Source organism: Bombus pyrosoma, linkage group LG5 (genome assembly GCF_014825855.1).
Source record: "Bombus pyrosoma isolate SC7728 linkage group LG5, ASM1482585v1, whole genome shotgun sequence".
NCBI classification, from domain to species: Eukaryota; Metazoa; Arthropoda; class Insecta; order Hymenoptera; family Apidae; genus Bombus; species Bombus pyrosoma.
Window position 1 is genome coordinate 6008782 of NC_057774.1, and position 23552 is coordinate 6032333.

The window sequence follows — 23552 nt, forward strand, 5'->3', positions numbered from 1 at the left end:
TCGACGTCATAAATCTGATTAGGTGACGCGTTTAGGGAGTGCCCTGCGTGTAATCGTCTGTGGAACGTCCAATCTCGTTGGCGTTTCCGCTGGTTTGCGAGGGAAATCGTTCTGTTCGCCGGCGGTGGGGGAAAATCGACGAAAATTCGCGCATGAAAACGGTTGAATTTCCTGTTTGCGGAGCGCGTCGTTTCTCGTGCTCGTTTCCGCCCGACGGTTTCAAATCGTGTCGTTGCCTCGCGTCGAATATGGCTAGGACGTAGCACGAGCTGGCAAACTCGATGGAATTTCCAGCAGATCTGTCTTGCGGTGTCGTTAAAAATTCCAAAGAAGAGGAGCACGGGGATATGCGCAAATCCCTGTGACCTCGGTTCCATGGCTGGAAACCACAGACTTCTCGAGTGATTCTTTTTACGAGCCACCAAGTTACTGTTAGTAGACCCCGGATACCTCATCAGTTCCTTTTATGGATCCCGCTTTGTTCGTAATTCCGTCGAAACCTCGAAAACGTAACCGCAAAACTCCGTGGCCGTTCGTTTAGTATCGATCGCCTGATCCTTACTTTTTTCGTTTAATTTATTCTTTCAAGACGAAAGCACGCATGGAGAATGTGTAGAAGGATAAAGAACCATGAGTCGTAGAAAAACGAACGGACGTGTGAAATCCCATTCGATAATATTCGTAGCCATACTATTTGCAATTCTTAGGGAAGGACAATGTCTAATATTCTAATTTGGAATCGAAGTAAGTAATGGAATTCGTATTCTCGAAATCTCAATGACGCGATATAAGCTCACGGAACGCTGAAAATTTCACGGTTTCGAATTGCGCGTACACCTCGTTCTTAGCAGATCTTACGTTCACGTTGGTCGACCACGGGCAGATCGGTAAACCGGCAAAATTACATCGTTTCGATTTACTCGGAAGTCGGCTGGTATTTACGCGGAACGTTAGTTTCGATATAACGCGAAATCGAATTTTTCGCTTGTTGTGCTATCCGCCAGTTTAATACGGTAAGCAGTTTTCTGTGTTACTGCGTTATCAAAGCGGTAATCGGCGGGAATAAAAGAATGCTTTGCGGCATGCTCACGGCTGGTATTTCAGATTTAAGAAGGTTTGAGCGGCGCCGCGCATCGGCAGGGCTTACACGAACTTTTCAGACATTGTTATTGAGACGGCTAGTTGGAATTCTGCTCTCTCGTCGGACGCGGTGGTCGGGACCGTTATGCAACTTTGTGCTGCATAGCTACGGCCAGCTGCGGAGCAGCACCAGGATATTACCAGCTAGCACTTTCGGAATTGCAAGCCACCGACCAGGAAACGGGAAGCCTGCCGCTCGAACGATTCTTACTCGACGCCCCCACCCTTTATTTTTCCCCTCTTCAACTTTTATGGCTTTCCCCCGTGTCGGTTGCTCAACGAATACAAATCAGCGCCTTCTGTTCCTCGCGAATTATCGCCCTCTTGCCAATTTACCTTCCGCATGTGGATTTTCCGACTGTTACATCACTCGTTGGCTAGAAAGTATTTTAATATAAAATACACAGGTGCAAGCCGTACGAGCCTTTCCAAGATACGATGCATACAATTAATTTCCATAAATAACGATACTAATGTGCTTGTTAAATGTTCAAGACGACGATAGAAACACGCGTCGAAGCCCAAAATCGAATACAACGATATGTAGTTTAGATGTAGAATTGGTTGATGACATATTCGGTTATTAAAATATTATTCTATAAAATAAAAGAGTAACGTGACTTAACATGGTTTCTACCTGTGGTGTTGACGTGTAAAAATTATCAAACAACTTCTGCACGAACTTACCTCTATTCTGAAAGTCCAACCCTCGAGACTGAGCAGCTTAAGGGTGGTGTTCCTGGCGAGCGCGTGACACAGCAATCTGGAAGGATGATCGTCGAGGGCTAGCCGTGGACTGGCCAGATCCAAGAGCTGAAGACAAGGCGCTTCCGTCAATGCAAGAACCAATGGCATCACGTCCGCTGGTCTGGACGCACCAGCAGCCCTTAAAGCATCCAAATTGCGCGCTCTTCTGATGGTCTCCCCCAAGCAGCCCGCATCTAATCCGCCGAGCAAACACTTAGACACGTTCAAGGACCTCAGCTTGCAATTCGGTTCTCTGGGGAATTCGATAAATCATCGCCGATTAGGTGAATACTCGCGTAATTCTCGACTGGTCGACGTTGCCGTCGCTATTCGCTTTGCAATTCTATTTCAATAAATTAGTAGAGGGAAATTGATATTTGGAAAATGAAATTCTAACGAGCAAAATTTTAATGACAAGCGAAGGAATAGAGAAGAAAGCTGTAAGGAGAGTTGACGAAATGAATAAGAGGTTAAAAAGAGGCGGAGGAAATTGGTTACATAAAAAGGAAAGTGGATTCTCAGTGTCCTTATGACGCAATTGGATTGGATTCAAGTTCTAACGAGGATTCACTCGGGGGTTAATAGTATCGGTAATTGGAAGGATCGTGAACTCTCTACGATAGGAGAAATGGCGAATTAGCATAGGAAAAGTGGACCAATAATACGAGAGAGGGCTAACAGGGGTTTCCATTACGGCTGTGAGTTTGCCCATAACGGAACAAGAAATTAAACTCGAACGTCGATACAAATCTCTAGTTCGCAATCTCGTTTAAATCAGTGACCCACATTCCACGAATAACAACGTACGATCTACATTAACAAATAGCGCAGCGTAATTTGCACGGAATTATAACAGACCCTCTTTCCATGTTGCCTGTTTCGATATAGAGCCACAAACCGGAGAAGGAACTGTGAAACTGAAGAAGAAGGATTTAATCAAAGCAACTGACAAGCTCAGTAATTACGCAAGATCGATGATTACGCCGGTTGGTGGGGGTGGGTCCCCTTTATTAATCGAACACAGATAGACTTTTAATTAAATCTCGCTCGCGCTGGCTGGACGGATGAAGGAAAAAAAGAAAAGATCGGCAAGGAAATTAAGATTGTTAAAAAAATGGAGGTCTGAAGTAAATGCAATTACCGCCATAGGAAGCGAGATAACGCGGACCCGTCTGTGTTTAACGAGATCGATTCCGAGCAGCGTTGATTATTCGCCGGTACGCTTGTAAATTGAACAGTTCCCCGACAAATCAGATCATCCATTAACACGTGCTCGCAATCCTCCACGCAGATGTGTCTGACTAACCGATACGTCTCGTCACGTCGGATTTAATGCAATCGAGCCCACTAAAAGTTTCAGGCTCCGGCAATAACTTAATGAATCAGACTTATCGGCTCACAACAGTTGCACAAGGGTTGTACAAGAATTCCATTGTTTCTAGAGCGGTTCTCTCCGTCCACGTTCACGGTAACTTTCGTCCAGAAGAAACCTTACCACGCGTAGCAAGGGACTGCGTATACCTGCGTTTAATAGGGACAATTGAAGGAGCTCGATCGTTTGGATCGGTCGGGATCGCGTCTGGATTTAATAGTATCCACTCCTCGGAGGATATTTACTCGGGCTATTAGCGTGGTGGCATGGCTTGGTAGCGGCGTGCACAGCTAATGGCGCTCCTTTAATGGTATCCGGCACAAGTAAATTGCAGCGAGTGGGCTGGACGTATCTATCGCAGGAAAAATATAGCTTGCGAGCTGGTACGTGCCGGTCGTGCTTTGAATCGCCATCGAGAATAAACATTTTATTCGGACCGCTCACGGCGGATAAGCTACTCGGCCAATAAAAGTGATACTTTAAATCAAAGCGCGTATCGACCACCGTTTTTCTCTCGATTTCAACCGCTCGGTATCGTTCTCCGCTAGGAAACCTCGCACTCCGCCGCGAGAATAAACGGCCGCCAGGTAAGCAATGGATCACGGGCTACGCGACGTATTTCGGATATCGCGCCTCCTCGTGCGATTGATTTTCCTTTTGAGCGTTCCGTGTAACGCTTAAAACACCTTTGTAACCGCGAACGTAAAAATACTTGGATAAATGAATGGACAATGGAACACCGTGGTTTCTAAACGGTTGAAAGAGCTGTTTCGGGTATCGGCCTTTAGACTCTCCGCGTAATTTTCCTTTTGTACGTTCCATGTTCGAGACACACCTTTCTAATGAAAAGAAGAACGAAGGTAAAAATATTTGGATAAATCGATGGAAAGCGGAATGCGATTTTTAAACGGTTGCGCGGTCCGGAGAAATCCTTTACAAGTTAAAATGGAACACTCAGCGAATTACATTTACTCGAGTTTTCCAGTGATACGTTTTAGCTGAATGAAATCGCGAGTCCCGTGGAAATTCGAGGCAACGTGAAATAGTCACAGAGGAATTTCTCTAAACGAATAAAGAAACAGCAGAGAGTGAATGTGCAAAGAAAGCAGGAATCGATAGGTACACTTAGCTATTGTAAGTCGTAAACAAGTTAATTGCAGCAAGCTAGAACTTGCAGTCTTCCTGTAGTTCCCTTTCAACTGCACTCAAAGAAGATTGTCCGAAGTTACGGCACGGGCCGCGTATACCTGAGCAATCCGGATGCTTAACAACATTAACTGCACCGCGTCCCGCGCCATACTTCTCTACTTTTGCCTTTTCCTCCTTCTACCAGAGTTCCCATCAAACTCAGTTACCGTCGAAAATTTCGATCGAGCCAGATATTTGATTTAGAGCATAAATTTGTACAAGTTTTTAAACGATGTTTTTAATTTATCAACGGATTGTACGTGCTACCGCCGACTACGTTCAACTGCTATGTGTTTTAAAATAGCTCTTTTTATTTATGTATAGTCGGATCGGACACTTTTAATTGCATCGCCAGTCGAGGCGAAACACTGTTTCGCTTTACCATCTGGATTCTTCGAGTAGCCTTTTGACTCGCTCGCGTTCCCGTGCGTTACAACGAATTGGAAACACGGGTTGCGCACGCGAGTGGATTGCTTGGAACGCGTATGAATGGCTGGACGATGTTTTTAATTAAAAATACGGTGCGGCCCGTCAGATGCGAGTAAATTGGACTTAGCCGAGAAAAATATTTGCGAGATTATTTCCCCGCGTCGGTCTGACTCTTTGCCATTGAAAACGTGTTTCCGGTAAACCCTGCGACTCAGCGAGATACGCTGCTGGAAACGATCAAAGCGTGTCTTGCTCAGAAAATAGAAATATGCTCATAATATCAATGCAAATAGAAAATTGCTCGTAATATCATCGATAGTAATCGGCGTGAAATTTCAACGGAAATTCGAGGATGGACAAATTTCTCATTGGAACGAGTTTTAAGAGACTGGATAAAAATGTCAAACGTTGAAAGAGCGCGAAGGCGAGGCTAGATTCCGTGGCTGTTATGTGTTGTGTAAAAAGCCGATGAAACAAAGGGAGGGGACAAAGCAAAGGAACAGGGTGTAAGTTATTTTTCACGTTTCAGGGTTGACGCACGGAGATTCGTTCCTAAACGGAGAAACAATGAGCCTGAGGGCCGCGACGCAGCCGGTCGACTTCCGTTTCGCAGCGTGTTCCAACGCGCCACGTATCGCGCCGAAGCTCGCGCTCGTAAACGGATTCATAAAGGACGCGAGAGTGTGCTTTCTTCCTGGCTGCCTTTTCATCAACGGGCCACGGAACAAATGGTTCAGGCCACGGCCAATAGAGGAAAAGCACGAATGCCTGTCGCCGTTCCTTTTACGACGATTCTCGCACGACGTCTCTAGTTTCTACCTTGTTCCTCGTTTTACACTTTCGTTTTACGGCCGCCTTGAAATCTCAACAACGACACGCGTCAAATCAAAATGGATTCCAGCTGTTTTGTGTAATTGAACGTTCGAACCGTGTAATCGGTGTCTGTTTCCCTTCTCGCTCTCTCATTCGTGTTTTTTATATTTTTTAGATATTATATTTGACAAAACCACCGAAAAAAGAAAAGGAAATTACGAAATGAAATTCATAGGTGAATCCAAGCACGAGATTAAAAAGTATATGGCTGTTCGCTGTGTGTAACACGGCGGTTTCCCGCTGGCGTGCTCGATATTTGAAAAATTTTCGGTATCCGGTTTATATAACGTTGCGCAAGGAAAACTGGCAGCCGCGAGATTATTCGACGCGGTTATACCGAGAATTCGCATGAAATTTCCCCTCGCAGCTGGGTCGTCCGAATTATGATGTGAAACGTGGATGAAAGAATTCCATTGCAGGCTGTGTAATGGAAATACAGAGGCTGAAAAGGGGATTTGTCGAGGTCACATGTGTCTGAACAATGAACGGTCTCCAGGTGACGCGCAGGTGAGACCTGAAATTAACACCCAGCAGGACGAATGCTGCGGGCAGGTGACAGAATTTCATTCGAAAACTCTTTGGTGTCGATAAAACCCCATAGAATCTCCAGCGAGCGTAACACGCTAGACAACCTGTATGCTGATGGATTGTTTGCTCTGGCAAATATTGTTTTTAGTTTCGAGATATGTTGGTGAAAATGTAAAGCGACATTTATTCGAGAAATTTCAAGCGATATTTTCCGAAAGCTAGAGAGACCAGAGGTGGGAGGAACTTTCGCAATTTCAACGACCTTGCAAGAACGATGTTGACGCAATCTAACCCCGTCGCTCTTAAATTTCTCGCCTAACAATCGTCCATCCTGAAGGGGAGAGCACGGCCTTTGCGGAAACTTCCCAGCGGCAGTTCGTATAATTTCCTGAATGGCCACTCTCCTTCGTCTCTTTAATTTCCATAACTCATTTACCGGCTGCTCGAAAACCAAATCTCGAAAACTTTCCTCGAGGAACTCAGAGCAGCGGCTCGTACCACGGCCTACGAAGTTGCGAGACGTCTGGGGCCAACCCTAGCACTACCGGCGGTTTTTCGGTAAGTCGTAAATGAAAATTCTGGAGTTCGCAGTTTATTTCAATTTTCCTCTCGCCAGTATCAAACGTGAAGCAACCCTCTCTCGCAATTAAATAACTTAATCTTTTGCATACAGATTTATTCGACGAATCTCTAAATTTAATTAATCACCCCTCCGACATTTTCACCCTTTCCGAAACTTTAGATTAAACAGTTATTCCAGAAACGTCTATCTTTTCTACAATTTTTTAATTTGCTATAATTAAAAGAACATTTTCTTTTGATCACGAGTACTTCCAAGTTTGCTCGACGACTACCCAAGTTCTTGTTCCTTTAATTAATTGCTGACTAGCCCCTAAAACGTCCACCTATTAAATCACACGAAGATAGTCCTCACCTGATAGCGTTGAAGATCTCGTGGAAGCCAGTTCCTTGATGACTGCTAACGTCGCAGGTGGGTAACGGATGTAGCAGCGGTAAACGATGACAGAGCACGCTGTCGCTGTTCCTTTTGCTGCTCCCGTTGCTGTCCCTGTCCCTGTCGTTCTGCGGCAACGGTCCGTTTCCGGTAGCGGGCGCAGGACCAAGGCCAAGCCCAAGAGGAAGTCTCGGCAGTGTAGCGGGCCTTGTCAAACTGCCATAGGCTGCCAACGCGCCTCGGGGCAGCGACGAGTAGCAACGGTTTAGGGGTAGCGTGCCAAGGGTGCTGGACGCGCATCCGCTGCTTCCAGAACCGGAACCTGAACCTATACAATCACACGGATCTTCTTAACATGGATAGATCACTGAGATAAGATCGAACGACGATGCAAACTTGGTCGACAGCATCTTGAAAGAAAATATGTCAGGTCTAAGATCGGGTTAGTTGTAAGGTTGTCTGGGGCGTTTTCTACGATGTTGCTTCTACATTTCGGAAGGAAACGATTGCAGAACGGTGTGATGAAAGTAAACGAAGGTTCTAGCGTGAATATTTGTTATACATAAATAACAAATTAATTAAATAATATAAGGTAGAAATAATATCCGCACGCATTTCCAAGTTTGCTCGACAAGTACGATCTTCCGAGGAAGTTAATTTCAGGCTTGGAAAGGAAATAATTGTTGTGTTATAAACAACAATTTAACATCATATTGAAGTACTTTCGACGCTAGGGCAATAACGATGCTCGTCATGTGAAAACCATGGCTGGAAATCGCGACATGCTATGATTTGTACAAAGTGGCCGATGTTAAAGCAATTTGCAGATGAACAACGAGAAACGCTTTATCCTGTAAGGAAGCTCGTAAGATTCCACAGGGCAAGGTAAAGCCTTCCGACGTTTGCATTAGACGACAACCCGGGTAGCGGTGTCTTTAAGAGCGTTCAGCCGAGTTTACTGGCAGTAAAGCTTATGCCGCGTAGAATTAATATAAACGAAGTGTATAAGCGAGAAGGGAAACGTGGTCGGCTAGCGCGTTACCAGGCGGTTCGTAAAGTAAGCGACAGGCTCGGATCCGGACAGGAAGTGGTTACGAAGGGAACTCTATTAAGGGCCCTCCTCCTTCTCCGCATCGTGCTCCAACGCTCTGTAAGATAATGGCTTCAATGACGAACAATACGTCGCACGGTTGAACGCACTGCTAGATGAAACCGGGATGCAAGTGTGGCGTGAAGGCGAAAATTTACGGCAAGCTTCCAAAACATGCGTTCCAGGATTTGTATCCTTTAAGAAGATTCGCCCTTTGCTCGTTCAATTTTATATTCGCGTATCTTTCCCGATGTTCGTTCGCGAACGCGTCATTACTGTAAATTGCGTAGCGCGTGCGGTCGGCAATAAAAATATTTCAGTTTACAGGCGGACTGACTCTTGTTTTACGACAGCCTCGTCTCGTCCCCAGTTTACCTGTTTCTCCTTTCGTCGATCGTATTATCATGAATGCTAGAGAAACTTTATCGCGAAGAAGCTACGCAGCAGCTCGTGCTCAGAATAAAAAGTATAAAACATTTACGAGCTGGCTATAGGAGAACAATGTGTATTCCGGAAGAATTTATAAAGTCGATTGTTCGCGACGAGCGGGTCGTGCGTGATAAAATTTTACGCGAGCTCGCATTCTCCGCGTTGCATTTTTGAACACCCCAAAGCGATGATAAATACCGCAGTGATCGTAGGCTCTTTTACTTTCGTGCTTTCTGTAATAGCAAAAATTGGAATTAACATTAGGATGAAATATATGTCACAGGTATGAAAGGTAGGGAATGTTCTCCACTTCGCTCGACTCCACTACGATCCCTGGAACCGTTCAAACCCGCCAGAGGAACAAAGATGGGACGAATTTCAAGGGATAAAACCACGTCCGAGTCACAGATGCGATAATCTCATTATATCCGCGGGCATTTTCGAGAGCTGCTGGCGCGTGATAGCTTTAATTCGTCCCGGATTTGCAAGGAGTTACCAAACTCCTTTTCGGATGTGGTCTCGTAGAGGCGTACGTGGCAGTCACGAATCACTGGAAATTCGACGAGAGATCAGCCACCGATGAACTCTGCTTGGAATATTAATTCCTGTTCGGAACATCCACGTAGCGTGTTACCATGCCGTGACCTTTCGCCCTAAAACTTTTTCAGCGGTCCCTGTCGGTCGAAATTTGGTTCATCCTGGCGTGAGTTACGAAGGAAGGTTGTAGCGATATTTCCGTTGGCTTGAAGAGGCTCCTTTGGACGCGCGACGTGCGTCAGAGGAAAATGGAAAATGCCGCTTCGAGCCAGGAAATGAGACTCGCCGCTCGCCAACTTCTAGCTAGGAATTCCTGACTCTGTCTGCCCTCGTTACTCGGTCGTGTTCCGCGCAGGAACAATTAGCAACGACAGGACCGACGAGTAGCTCAAGGTAATAACCAACCGCGGAACGCCGATGGGATTCATTATTCTTTACGAGCTAGTGAGAGAAAAAGAGAGAGAGAGAGAGAGCGTTGTTTTAAAGCGTGATCATTCATACGGTTCTTCGAGGCAGCTGGTATCGCGGCAGCTTTCAGAGCAGCAAAGTGTGCGAGGTATAGATACTCTCAAAACGTTAGTTTCTTCGTAATGGAAAACTGGTTGGAAGTTGAAAGTGTCAATAGTAGACACGGTTTAACCGGTCGTACAATATTCTACGTAATTTTCGTTCCTCTTGAACCCACGTTCGACCCAGTGAGAATCGAAGCGTCGGTTCTTGCAGAAGAAAGGGGAAAAAAGCGAGACGACAGAAGATTTTTCGAATGGGTTCGCGTTTAGGTGAAAGACATCTTTTTGCCTCTTGACGAATCGTTTTAACGCGACGACAATCGCGTCGGTCGTATCGGGTCTGGTGTTTTTATCGCGAGACTCGACGACGAATTTACTTTGGCTCGCCCGCCATGGTAACCCGCGCAAAAACCATTTCCCGTTCTAAAGCGTCGTAATGGCCGTTTCCATCGACCATGGCACATTGGATAGAAACGTTCTCTCTCGTTCCAAACCGATTTAATTCCGCTTCGAATCTCCGAGGCGCGATCGAATCCGCTCGGATACTCATTTCTCCGAGTTCGTTTAACCCCCTTCTCACCCCGCAGAATTTGTTATTATTTCACGGAACGTGCGAAAGGGACCACGCTTTCTACTATTTCATTCTATACTCCTTTCCCTGTTTTAAATTTCGCTCCACTTTGTACAGGCTGTTTCAGCATACTTATTCTTTCGTCTTAGCTGATCTTTTAAAAACTTCGTCAAAAATACGAGACTCTTGGAAAAGCCCACCTTCTATAGGATCCTCGTGATCGATGCAGGAAGAAAAATAGACGAACCAGGATCCCGGAATGGGAACATTTGAATAATCGAACGCGAGGCAAAGAAACGACCGACCGCTCGGTTAAGTTTCACGTCGACCGCGTTTCCGCCGACTTTGTTCAAAGCCCGCCGTGACTCCTCGGCTCCGCCGTCTCCGGTTACGCTCGAGACGCGTGCACAAGCAGCGGACACGTAAAACGCGGTCGCGTGTCCGCCGTGGATTAATTACGTGCAGTAACCCGTTGGAAAGGCGGTTGGAACTACACGAGGATCAGCCTCTTCGAGAAGCTGAGAAATTTTCGGATACCGAAACTTTGCGTCACAATTGTTAACGTTCAAAATCGTGAAAAATCAGCTTGAGGCGTGTAGATTCTCGCGAGAAGAACTCGTGCACGTACCGTAACGCTATAGTTACACATTAGAATTAAATACAAATCGGTACGGAGATAGAGAGGAGGTTTTATTAGAAATACAAATGAAGGCGTATCGGTGCAACGTTTTGTTTTCATATCGCTCGATGAACGCAAAACGTTAATAACACGAAGTTTCGCCAAGATCAAGAAGTCGAGTATCGCGAGCAAACATCGGGCGCGGGGATGGAAGTGCGCGTGATGCAAACGCCTCGGTGTTGTTCTTCGATGATGTCGAGGAGCCCGTTAATAGTTCCGACCGGTGCGCTTCAAGTTCTTCGAGTTACCAACTGTTTATAGTAGGTGGTAGCCTGGCTGGATCGATCGGGAATTTATTACAGGCAGGGGCTTACGTTTTCGCGGTAAGGGTGCTTTATTAACCTTCGACGTACCGCGTAGCAATCGAGCATTGTAAATTTATCCAGAGTAAACTGGTTTTCGATCTTTGCTTGTAAATTTCCTACGATCGCGATTGACACGAAGTTAAACGATCGTACGATGCAGCTTCAACTTTGAAGGCGATGGTTTGCCTGTCGCAGAGGGGGAGATTAAGCATCGCGATAAGAGATCCGATTTCAAGTGGAGTAGCGTGCTTTTTGCACGCTGTTGGCCCTATTTCACTAAATAACCACTTAAGACAGATAATGGAGGCACACGCGCGTATTAAGGGCTTCCATTTGCTCGACGAAACTGGAGCTTGACCCATATTATCGAAGAACATTACGGGCTCTCGTTGCATCTAAATTCATTCGCGCTCGTGCTACGCTGAACAAGCGCAATGGCAAAGAGAATAATAAACCGCCGGCAGCATCTTTTCCCTTCACCCATCCGGGCGAATTTTATTCTTTTCCTCTTGGATTTCATTAAAGTCGAGAATAGCTCGCCGGCGTCACGAACAAACCAGGATAATTACGTAATTCGTTAAAAAGGACAAATAAAAGGAGGAAAAATAAGACGCAGAGACGAAGCTCGCCGATTCTACGGAGCGTGAGCGTCCGAAACATTCCGCGTTCGGCATCGATCGTACGCGTACGTGCATCTCTCGTTTCCTCGCGGCTTGGCGAGTTCTCAAACCTGGAAATAATCATTATCGGTGCGCGCTACTTACGTTGACCCAAATGTCAATCGACGACAACGAAGAGATTCATTCAATTTCCCCGGCCGATGAGCGTGCTCTGCGATGCAATTTCGTAGCGCGACAGCTCGTACTCCGAACGTGCAATTTACGTTTCATATTCTCCGCCAGCGAACCGGTTATACCGTCAGACGTAAACCGTTTTCCAGACTGCGCGTTTCCCGTCTACCTTTTAAAATTAGTCGAACGGGACTTCCCTAATTACGTTCAGACGAAAAAGTCAGCTCGCTGCGGTTAGTATCGGCGGAACGGAAGATCGGGCCGAGGTCGAGAATCGTGGATCGATGCTGTAGCCAATCGTGTAAAGGAAACGAACAGTCTGCGATGGCTACAGGGACCATGGTAGTTGCAACGATACTGGAATGCTTTGATGCTTTGTCTCGGTGCACGAAGTACGCTGACCTACAAATCAAATTTCGATTACTCTTTGAACAAGTTTCGGGAATCAATCGCATTTCGATTCGTCCATCGATCTAAAAAGTGGCTTTTATACAAATAAGTTTATTCCTCCTCGTAATCATAGTAATCCTCTTAGTACCTAGATACTTTGAATTTGTTTAAATATTTATTTCCATATAAATAACATTAACGATTCGTCCAAATAAAATCATGTATTTATACAAATAAAAATAATAATAAAATATCGTCTTCTGTTTATATCTCTTCCATCGACACATATAACAATGGTTTACATTTTCTATTTGTTTCTCCCAGATGAAAAATTTACCAAACATGTTCTTTGTTTTTGTTTTCTTTTTTCTTTATCGCACACCTACCTCTTCGTGCACTTTACAATAATTCTGTCCACGCTAATGGCTCTTTATTCCCGTATATAAAGCAAAGAAATAGCTAATAATAATATTTCTATCGAAGAAATATTTCTATATATACGTGAAAAGCTGAAGCGAGCTCGTTCATCCGTTCACGTGGTTATATCGTTTTTCTCGTTGCTTGCTATCGGCAGCTGAATCCAGCCGGGCAACCAGAAGCGGATTGATTAGAATCCCGTAACGGGAGCAAATAGGCGTGTTCAGCTGCGGGGCAGGCTTTATTGAGATCCGAGTGCCTGAAGAGAGATTGGAGGCCGCGTCGTGTAGACGTTCGCGCCGACGATACTCTCGTAGCTAGAGGAAAGGAAAACTGCGAGATTGTTGATACCGCGGATACGTAAGTGCAATTTTGAACGGAGGATACGGACAGAAATCTCGACAGGAACGAGGTTAATCGGGTCTAGAATCATAGTGAAAACGATCCAAGAGGTAGATAACTGATAAACCTGGTTGATATCGCGATGTTGAAATTGCAACCTGGAATTGTTCACTGTGATTCGCTGGTGGAAAATAATATTCGAACGTATTGTGACCTCACGCTGAGTTACACAACAGAGATTGGATTTTCATAATTATCTCTGGACTCCGGGAATAGAGTTACAGCGTATCATTTACCGAAGGTTTCTGATAGATACATATATATGATTATCGAAGATCGATCGGCCTTTGTAAAGGGATCCGAATGGGCAGATAGTCGTCGCATGAAAATCGAAATTGCATTACCGCAACTTGCAGCGTAGTATTTATCTCTGTATAACGTGTTTAGTTTTAGTAACCATGGGTTATTCTTTGCATGTTTCTCTATCGTGTAACGAGAATTCGTTGAACGTTCGTCGAAAATAATATTGCGCGAGATACCCTTTCGGGAATCCAGTTGGCGCAAGTAAAATAGGGAACCGTCGAAAAACAACGTCGCTTAGCGAACCGTTTTCAGTTGTTTCTCGTGTCACGCGTGTTTCCCCTTTCGACGGTTTTCTGTATCGTTCTCGAATCATCCGAAAGGAAACTTGAAAGGAAAGAGAAAGGAAAAGGGTAGAATCGATGAGTTCTCTGGAGAAACCGTCGAGCCGAAAGATTTGATTTGTCTACGACTCGGTTCATAGACACGGCGCCGTCGCCTCGAGAAAGATTGCTTTCGGGTCGACCTCGAAGCGGAAACGGAATCTTGAGGGACTGCTTTCAACCAGTCAGAAGTAAACTCGATCTTCCTGTTATTCGTTTAAAGAAAATAGGGAATGATCGAAGTTCCGAGTGTCCTCGAATTGCCGATAAAAAATTCCTCCAACAGTTCGAGCTACACCGGGAAAATATTCCTTACAATACAAACTCGACGAGAGCGGGACGAGCTTGGCAATTTGCAATGCACCGATTCAAGATCTACGGCCAGAAGAAACACAGCTACTTTAAACTGCCGCAATACCTTGAGCAGATCGATCGGCAATTTCGAGAAATCTCGTTTCTCCCTACGGCAAACGAGGACAGGGTGCTTCTGGGATGCTCGTTCTCGCCGAGAAATCGCCCCAGGTGTTTGTAATTGCCGGAGCTGCGAAGGAGCAACAACATGGTAACTGGAAGCCGCGTATACATGCCCAGCGTGTTTGCCGACACCGGTCGCGACGATAACATCAACCGCGAGACGACCGTTTGTCGGAGGCAACCAGACGAGATAGGTGCTGGGGATAGTTGTTCGAGAGACGAGAAATGGGCCCGCGAAAGCAGAGAACACGATTGTTCCAGAGTAAATGTTTGTTTTATACGCTTATTGCGGTATTGTGTACGTTGGGAAATTTTAGATAGAAGCGAATCACTGACAATGATCGAGTTTCTCAAAATAGCCGTTTCCCGTCATTTCATCTCTGTTACGATTCTAATCTCATTCTCGTTTCGTAAATCATCAAGACTTTTAACATTTTAAGAAATACCTTACACGCGAATTTAAGAGATTTGTCAGCGATAAAGAAAGCACCATCTAAGATGATTTAAAGGACGCAGCAGGGTTGAAATGAGAGATGCAAAGAAAACATAATTAATAATATTTGTGAAACGGCGGACGAAGATGAAATCTTGTGATCGTGAACGATTCACAAAGCTCTAAGAAGAAGTGTATTACTGTTTCGTGAAATCCTCTGGCCCTGTTCCTTACAACGAGATCTCGCGACAATGCAGTGAGAAATGTTGGGACGGGTCGCGATTTTAAAGGCGTCTGCGAAGTACTATCGTCAAGGGTATTCATGCATGCGCGCAAAGAGAGAAAGACGGAGCAGCAAAGTGAATGTGACGGAGGGATCGAAGATAAGGGAGCGAGGGTGGCAGCGAGAGAAAGACATTAAGAGGCTGTTAAGAGGGAAGGTTTGGACAGGGTGTAACAAAGGGCCAGAGAGGGTCTGGTCGGAGATGATTAATACGTTATTTGCGAGCGGAAATTCACTTGGAAAGTGTCGTTTGCACGGAGCTCCGTGTATAAACCGGTCTCGAGGACGACCGTTCATCTTCCTCGAGAGAAGACGAAGGGTTGTTATTATTCCTAGGAAAACGGGCCAGCGATTCGACGCTCGTTCAAACTGCCTGCGATTTTTTTCCTTCTCGTTTCTGCAAACAAACGACCGCGATCTAATCGAAGGAGGATTCGGTGAAACGATCACGATCCGATCGTAAAGTCTACTCCATCTCAATTGAAGGTTTACACGAGATTCGACGATTTACCGTAAGCCTGTTCCTAATCGACCCTCGATCGTTCAACTTCCCACTGATAATGTCCTTTCTCTCAGCCTTGTCTTCAAGAATACTCATTATTCTGTCGTTTTAATCGAATTGCAGATTACCAATCTCTAGAGAACCTCTATATCTTACATAATTCTTTGCGATTCCACTCGTGTTGTTTGCAAAAGAATCTGCCGGGATGGGGTAAGCGAGATCGATCGTCCGGATCACAGAGAGTTAAATAAGAGAACAAAACTAATTCCAACGCAAATTGGAATACTCGTTGTATTCGTTATCCGGGACAAATCTCCGTATAAGAAAACTCAGTTCGCTTTACAAATCGAAGGAACATCCCGGTGGACGATCCTTATGATTCCACGTATCCATGCTCGGTAACTTGGGTAAATGGTATGGTATAAAGTTGGAAAGGACTGAAGTTTCGTTCACCGGCTTTATGGAAAATGCCAAGAGAACTTTCGCGGTCCGATTTGCCCACTGCGGGCCGGAAACTGCTCTAATTCCAACTTTCTAATTCCGGCACCATAGCCGGTTAATGGTGTTCGTGGACAGTTCGTCGTCGGTTTACGTACTGCGGGCTTTCTACGATTTTATCTCTCCATCTTTACGAGTTGTAAACAAAGTTCCCGTGATTACTCCACTCCAAAATTATTGCAGTTTAATTGTTTATAAATTATCGATTCTTTTACACAACGGTATAAGCGAGTGAAACGAACTTGTGCAGTGAACCGAAAGTTACAATGCGCATGGTTGACATTCAAAGACCGTCTTTCTTGTACGATCAACGGGACGTACTTCGATTTTCGTATGAAGACGATGTCACAAATACCGTAGACTCTATATCATGGAATCTAAAACGAATAAATCGTTCAGTAATTGATATTATCTAAATTAGAAAATGAAAAATTATTCTACCAATGGTCGACTAATTATCAGTTCTTAATTTGGTCCACGACCATAGGTCCGCAGCTTCCCGTTTGATACCTCTAATTCGATATCACGCTGTATCGGCTTCTGTCTAAGTGCATGCGGATCGCAATAAATCTGGATGCAGCGTGCCAGCGCTATCATGCAGATTGGCTTTAATGGCGGCCGATAGTGAAGCGCGTTTAACGAAATGATGCGTATCAAAATTTAAAATAGCGATTTCCAGCGCCTTTTTCCTCGTGATCGATGAGATATGGACGAATCGGTCGATCAAACACGAGCACGTCGGACGTTACGAACCGTTCAGGCCGCGCGATCATTAATTCGGGTCGCCTTAAGCCCCGAGACTTCGTTGAGCTTACGCTCGTTGATTGAGTGACCAATGAACCGTACTCCGTCAACTTCCTAAGCTTCCAACCCGTTGATCAGCCCAGTCCGGAAATCCATCGCGTCGATGTACGCGCGAGTGTTCGCCGATACGATGACCTATGGATCCTTCTATGATTTCGTCCGATCGTTTGACGCACGAGTGCTTTGCTAGGTACGTGCGCGAGCTCCTCGATAGACGATAAATAATAGCCACGAATAACGATGCACCGTTACGGAACTATTATTAAAAGCTCGGCCATATCCGTGTATCAGAGGAGGACGCAGCTCGGCAACGATTTCTTTTTTATTATTTGAAGTTTCGTCGAGCCGGATACGATCCTTTCAGTTGGCTGAAGCTTGTGTAAACGGAGCGCCGTCGAATGTCGGAAATTAAAAGAGACAGAAATGAAACTCGTGTATTCCAAATAAATAAGCGTTGCTGGTATTTCTAGAATTTTTCAATTCACGATCCAGCCAAGCAGCGTTGGATGAAAACATAAAAAGGAAGAATCAGAACGTAAAGTAAACAAGAAGAAGAAGAAGAAAAAAGAAAGGAAATAAGAAGAAGAAATCAAAGAATGTGAAAGAAAAAAAAAATGAATAACGGCATAGTTTTACCCATACTGATTCCAGAGCTGGATGGATCCTCGTTCTTGGCTCCCCAGCTGCCAGCTAAATTCAACGCCAGCAAAGGCCTCTCCTTAAGCAGCTCGGCGACCGAGGCCAACCCTTCGCAGCCACAGCCTAAATGGGGCAAGTGCAGCGCTTGTACTTGAACGCAGCCACGAAGAGCATCGCAGACCCGGGACACTTGCTCGCCGGACAGATTCATGTCGAGGACCAGCCGTGCCAGGCTGGCTGACGCGTGACTCAGTCCACGGCAAAGGGCGTTCACCACGCACTCCAATCTGGAACACAGTCGATCGATGCCTCTGTTCGTTACAAACGCCTAAATCGTTCGTTTAAAGCCGTCGACCATAGGACGGTACACGGAAATTGGCCCCGAATCATTGGACATTTGGTTTAACCCGATTGCACGGCTCTGTTTGACCCGAGATCATTCTCATTTACTCGCGGACGTGGAAGCGTAGATTCGAATGGAACGAGTAGGTTTAAAGGGATTAAACAACCGCGTTACGGTTACTTGGTTTTGGAACACGATGGTAATCGACGGAGCATGTCGATGGTTCTTGGTTTTCCCGCGGCCACTTTCACCGTCTTATTCGCGAAAAACGTCGAGAACGCGGCACCGTGGCACGAGTTAAGGAAGCGTTGCAGTTTTCCTGCTAACGTTTCGCAAGCATTGCAGTTTCCTTCATCAGTGGCTGCTTGACATACTGCTACCAATACGGGCGACTGCAGTGTTTGCGAAATGTCAGCGAAGAAGCCGAAAATATGACCGTCGAAAGCGAGCGCTCCAGTTCTCTCAATTAAAACTCAACAAACTCCGTCGAATTTCTATGAAAAACGATTTTTTTTTACAACGGTACCTATACCTTTCGTAAGTTGTTAGCTGTTCGTAATTCTCGAGCGCAAACTTATGTAAATTTGCTCGAGTGGTGAAGTCGGCCGATAAAGGCGGCAACGGTGAATAGATTTATGCGCGTGTAATATTCGCCACTTGTGTCTATTCGCCATTATTTCGAGAGATTGGGGCGCGTACGTGTGCAACAGTTATGCAAAGCCTGGCCACGGTTACTTCCCCTCGGAGAATTGCAAACGAGTCTGGATTTCCTTCAGCATTACATGCTAGTCGGTAAGCTCGGTTAGGATTCTTACGGAGAACGATAAGCGATACGATCGGGACGACGTTTCTGTATCAGAAAGAAATTTTTATGCAGCGTTGCGCGCTCCATTCGAGGAACAGTCGAAACGATGGTGGAAAATAAACGAAGCAGATCGCTATAAATAACGTGACAGTTTTCGTTTACATATTCATGAACATTATTTGGCAAACAAAGCGACGCCTTCAATTACACGATATTCCAGGAATTAAAATAAAGTGGTCTGTGTTTTCCAAGTTAATTAAAATATCCAAGCCTGTTATTGTTCCGAGCCGATGTGATTTCATTCAACGATCAAACAAATCCGTGAATCGCTCGACGCGTGTCCTATATTAAAATACATAAAAAAAAAAAGGTAAAAAATAAACCGTGCAAACGATGAACAGGCATACTTCCGATGACCTCGTTTCTATCGTTAACAATTCACGCCCTCGCGAAATATCTCTACGCTTAATTTACTAACTCGAACTACCACCGCTGTATTCGCTGGTACAGAGCGCGTCTGACCAATCGTGTCTGCTATCACTCGCAGCCACTGATCGCTCGAAATATTCCGACAGCTGTCACTCATTCTCGCTACAGATAGCTTAGTTAATCTCGGTCGAGATTTTACGAAACGCGGTCTCTTCGTCAACGTCAGCCAAATCGTGATCGTCGAATTTTCAGCAACCTATCGACGGTTATATTCCTTATACGATTTTCTTGACGAAGATTTCTTCGGAGTTTAGAAAGCGTTCTTCTCTTAACAGCCCATTCAGTCTCGTTGAGACTGAACTCGTCCTGGAGGATTATTTACACACTGCGTTAACGCGGCTCGTAACGTGCTATCCACCAAGGAGGAAGATCGTGTCTGCATGTAACCGGCGCGAGCAGAAAATCTATCGTCTTAATGTAACTTGTCTATTTGATCGATCGAATTCTTCGAATAACTTCAACGTGGTTCTCGATAAACGAAACGATGCAGAAAACGATCAAAGAATTTTTCCCATGAATATTAATTCCTCGAACAGCCAGAACTTTTGGGAAGTTCGAAAACTCGTAGAATTCCATCCGCTATCGAGAAGATCGGCTACCGTTTTTCTAATGTTTGCTCGGTTCAATTGGATCAGACGAACGAGTGGAACAGCGTAGAATTCTCTAGAAACATCGAGAACGAAATTGCAGAGCAATCGAGAGAGCAGAACAAACCGTAAAGTACATTGCGCCCTCTTTCATGTCGCGACTCGTGTTTCTTTTTCCGGACGATTCCACTTCTGCTACAAGTCTCTGGGTATTTCTTCCATCCATCGATCGAAATCGGCGTCCTTTGCGGCGCGTTTGCCTGCTAGCGAGATTCTGACCGAATGTAGAGTACCTTTACTCGATATCATATTGAGCAGAGCGGTTCCGGCGGAAAAGAATAGAGCGAAGGCAAACGAACGGGTGGAAAAAGCGAGAAAAACATTCTCGATGCGCAACAATGAGTCTGTCGGGTCGAAAATGTTCCGCCTCCGGGCAAATAGCGGTTAAACGATGCCCTTCTCGTGCGCTTCGTCGCGTGTTTCAAGGATTTTTCTCCGGTATTGGTCCGGTTTAGACGACAGAGACGGCGCGGAGAGGAAGGCAAGTAATAAAGAACGCGACGGCGCGCAGAACACGTCAAAATTGGAAACAGCAATGAGCTCGGGGTAGAAGGGACGGCAAGAGGGTTGAAGGGTAAACCAAGTACGCAGAAGACTTTGTTTAGGAGTAGTCAGAGAAATTGTACGGGAGAGGGAGAACAGACGCAGGATTGAACAGGGAAAGAGGTTGGGAACGAGATTAAGAGACCTCGCAATTTGATTGTAGTCTGGAAATTGTAGCCAAGTTTTTCGTAAACGGATAGCGTCAAAGCGTTTCGCCGTGGAAATCCCGCTGCGAGAAAAATTATGAATCGTCATCTTGAGACAAACTCTTTCGAAAAGCCTTCGAAAAGTTTCAAAGCGCTGCGACAAAGGCAAAAGGAACAGAAGGAAGCGCCAAGGGGCCAGCTAGTGGAGTAGAGCATCTTCTGCTCACGGAACTCGCAGAAATATAGACTTTGAAAGAGACAGAGACAAGACTGGAACCGCGAACGAGAAGGGGACGAGAGACGAAAAAATGTTGAAGAAAGGAGGTTCCGAGGTAAGGAAAGTAGATAGAGTCGCTAGAGAGCGAAGAAACGCGAGAAAAGGAGAAATATAGAGGACTGGCCCGACGTTCGACTATGAAAACCATCCTCCTTAATTTTTCGCCACGGGTCACGAAGCCGCGCCTCTTCATGATCCTCGAACGATCTCCCCAAAAAAGAAGGAAAAATATCTCGAAGCCTCTCTCCTCTATTCTTGCCGCGGCACATTGTTCCGCCACTTTCTCGACTTTTTCTCCGCCACGACTTTATGCAGCCCCTCTCGACCGCCGCTCATTGTTACCCCGCTCTTCTTGTCACATTTGCGGGAGTGCGTTTGCTCGCGGGCTCGCGATCGTCGTGCTTTGAATATCGAATATCGGCCTTTTCGCCACGGGGCCACGCGTGAAAAACATCTGTGCTTCGTAGAAGAAGATCCTCGAGTTTCGTTGGTTCGAAGTTGTTTGCGGGAGGGCGTGCTAGAGAATTGAAAATTTCCCAAGAGTTACTCTTTAGAATAAAAATCTTGCTCGTCTTGCAGTAGCTGCGACGCTCAGTGCGCATCTGCGTCAAATTTATGTCTCGAGTTTCTCAGGTTTCAACGATTTCACTTTATAGAGAGACGACGAAAAGCGAAAACAATTTTACGCAGCTGGATTCGAATAGGCAGATTCGACGGATATTCGAGAATTATTGTTACGATCGAACGTAATTCTACAGCGCTTCCATCGCTTTTCACCGTGTAGTTTCTGTTCTTTTCCTTGCAAACATGCTAGAAAGCAGAGCATCTGACACGGCCAATGTAAACGTACGCGCGCACACACGAGCAACCAGAGCGGTTATGCAAATGGAGACTCGAAGCATCACCACCCTTCGCGTATATTCGTACTTTGCTCGCTGGGTAAACACGAGCTTTTTCCCACCCTCCGATCTCCAGGCTCCGAGCGAGGGTAAACGTCTTCTTTGCTATCATACGGAGCGAAGTAAACTTTTTAATTTACTTTCTGACCTTTGCGCCGTACGACCACGATCGATGAAAGAAATTTTGCAGAAACGATTCTGACGACCTTTCACGATCAAGCACGTACATCAATCCTCCATCGTCTATAGGATGTTCTTTGAAACTGTTAAGTATCGCACGTGCAAGGATATCGATGAAGATCCATAAAAGCATCCGAGTGTGCTTATAAAATGGCGTTTGTTATTAATAGCTCTAAATATTTCTCAGTCTGTCTTAGAAAACTATTTGCACCCGTCGAGACAGCTTCTCGCTCCGAGTTAAAAACTGATCTATTTGTTCGTCCATGTACACGTACTTTCCTCGGGGAAACTTTTTTAATCCACTTTCCGATATTGCTCGACGTTCGCGCAAACGGGCCAACGGTTTTTTCGCTGTCAGCTTAACGAATACTCCGGTACGGTTACCCTTCGACAACTTTCCGCGTGGTAACCTTCCTACGTTTCGCGCGCGTCTTCTTAAACCGTCTTTGAACTCGCGCAGCTTTAGGAACGCGAAGCGAAAGCCTCGTCTTTTGATTTTTAAACGTCTGAACAATCGTCAAACTCTCGCCGCGAAGACGGACACGTCGAGCACGTCCTGCGATTGCCATACATTTTGCAAGAAAATCGCACAGGGAGAGAATTAAAGAAATTTCTAACGGGAAATTAAACAGAGACTCACCTATCGTGAGCTGCTTCCTCCAGACAAGTTATAACCAACTCAAAGTCGTTCAGCTTCTTCTTGCTCAGGACGCTCTTTAAGTGTCCGGCCAACTTTTGCGCTTCATCCGCGGGGAACTCTTGGCCGAGAAGCGACGTGATTCTCACGAGTTTGACACTCTCATTTCCAGCTAGGGCTTCGAAAAAGTCGTCCAGGTATCTGGGATCGGAGCCTCTCTCCACTTGGAACACCACCTCGAGGGCCTCGAGGGTGCAAGCCGGACTCTCCAGGATTCTCGCCCATCCTTCGAGTTCCAAAGGCGAAGTGTGGACCAGCGGTGCTGGAGGTCTCTCGTTGGGCGCGGGACCAAATCCCGGCCCTGCACCGACCAATCTACACACGGCGGAAATGTTTCCATCCGAGGCACCGGCTGCTTTCAGCAACGAGAAAACTGCTCTGGGTGGTACCTCCAGCGGACACAATTGGTTTAATATTAAATGCGTCTTGGGTCCCAGTAGACCAGCCAAATGGCTGATGATTCCCGATGGCAATCCCTCCAACTCCCTTCGAAGAATATTGGCGTACTGAGCTACTGAGGTTAAGTAGTAAGCTGCCAGGAATTCGGCTACGGCCATGTGAATCGGTGTGTACAGGTCTGGTTTTCGTCGTTGCCCGAAGATCAGTCCTTTGGTCAGGAATCCCAGTCTGGTAACTTCTATACCTCCGCCTCTAGCTCTGAGTTCAGCCTCGGTATAGCAGCACCTGCCCTCCCTGAGCGCAGCTAAAGACACTTTTCCAAAATCCTCCAGTCGTTTTCTGCAATGACCTGGGATCTCCTCGTTGTAAGGTACCGGTGGATCGAGGCTCCTCTTCACGATACACTTGACGGCTGCTTGAACCAGCGCGCTGGTTTCCGTTGGTAAACTTCCAGAGTCCTGAGAAACGAGAGAGCAAGCTTTAAAGCGTCGACATTTTTACGAGCTCTCGGAGCTCTTG

General features: G+C 45.8%; 1 protein-coding gene across 6 annotated transcripts in view; it reads right to left on the bottom strand.

Annotated features, from left to right (window-relative positions):
• LOC122567787 overlaps nt 1-23552 on the bottom strand; it is a 164715-nt gene that overhangs the window by 10178 nt on the left and 130985 nt on the right. For 5 of the 6 annotated variants that reach the window (XM_043726776.1, XM_043726772.1, XM_043726774.1 and 2 more), the window contains exons 7-10: nt 22578-23491; nt 17606-17895; nt 7212-7560; nt 1828-2140 (exon numbers count right to left, since the gene is read on the bottom strand). In XM_043726776.1, coding sequence (XP_043582711.1) covers nt 1828-2140; nt 7212-7560; nt 17606-17895; nt 22578-23491 — 1866 coding nt within the window. The remainder of the gene's footprint in view (nt 1-1827; nt 2141-7211; nt 7561-17605; nt 17896-22577; nt 23492-23552) is intronic. The other variant, XM_043726777.1, reaches the window with a different exon arrangement.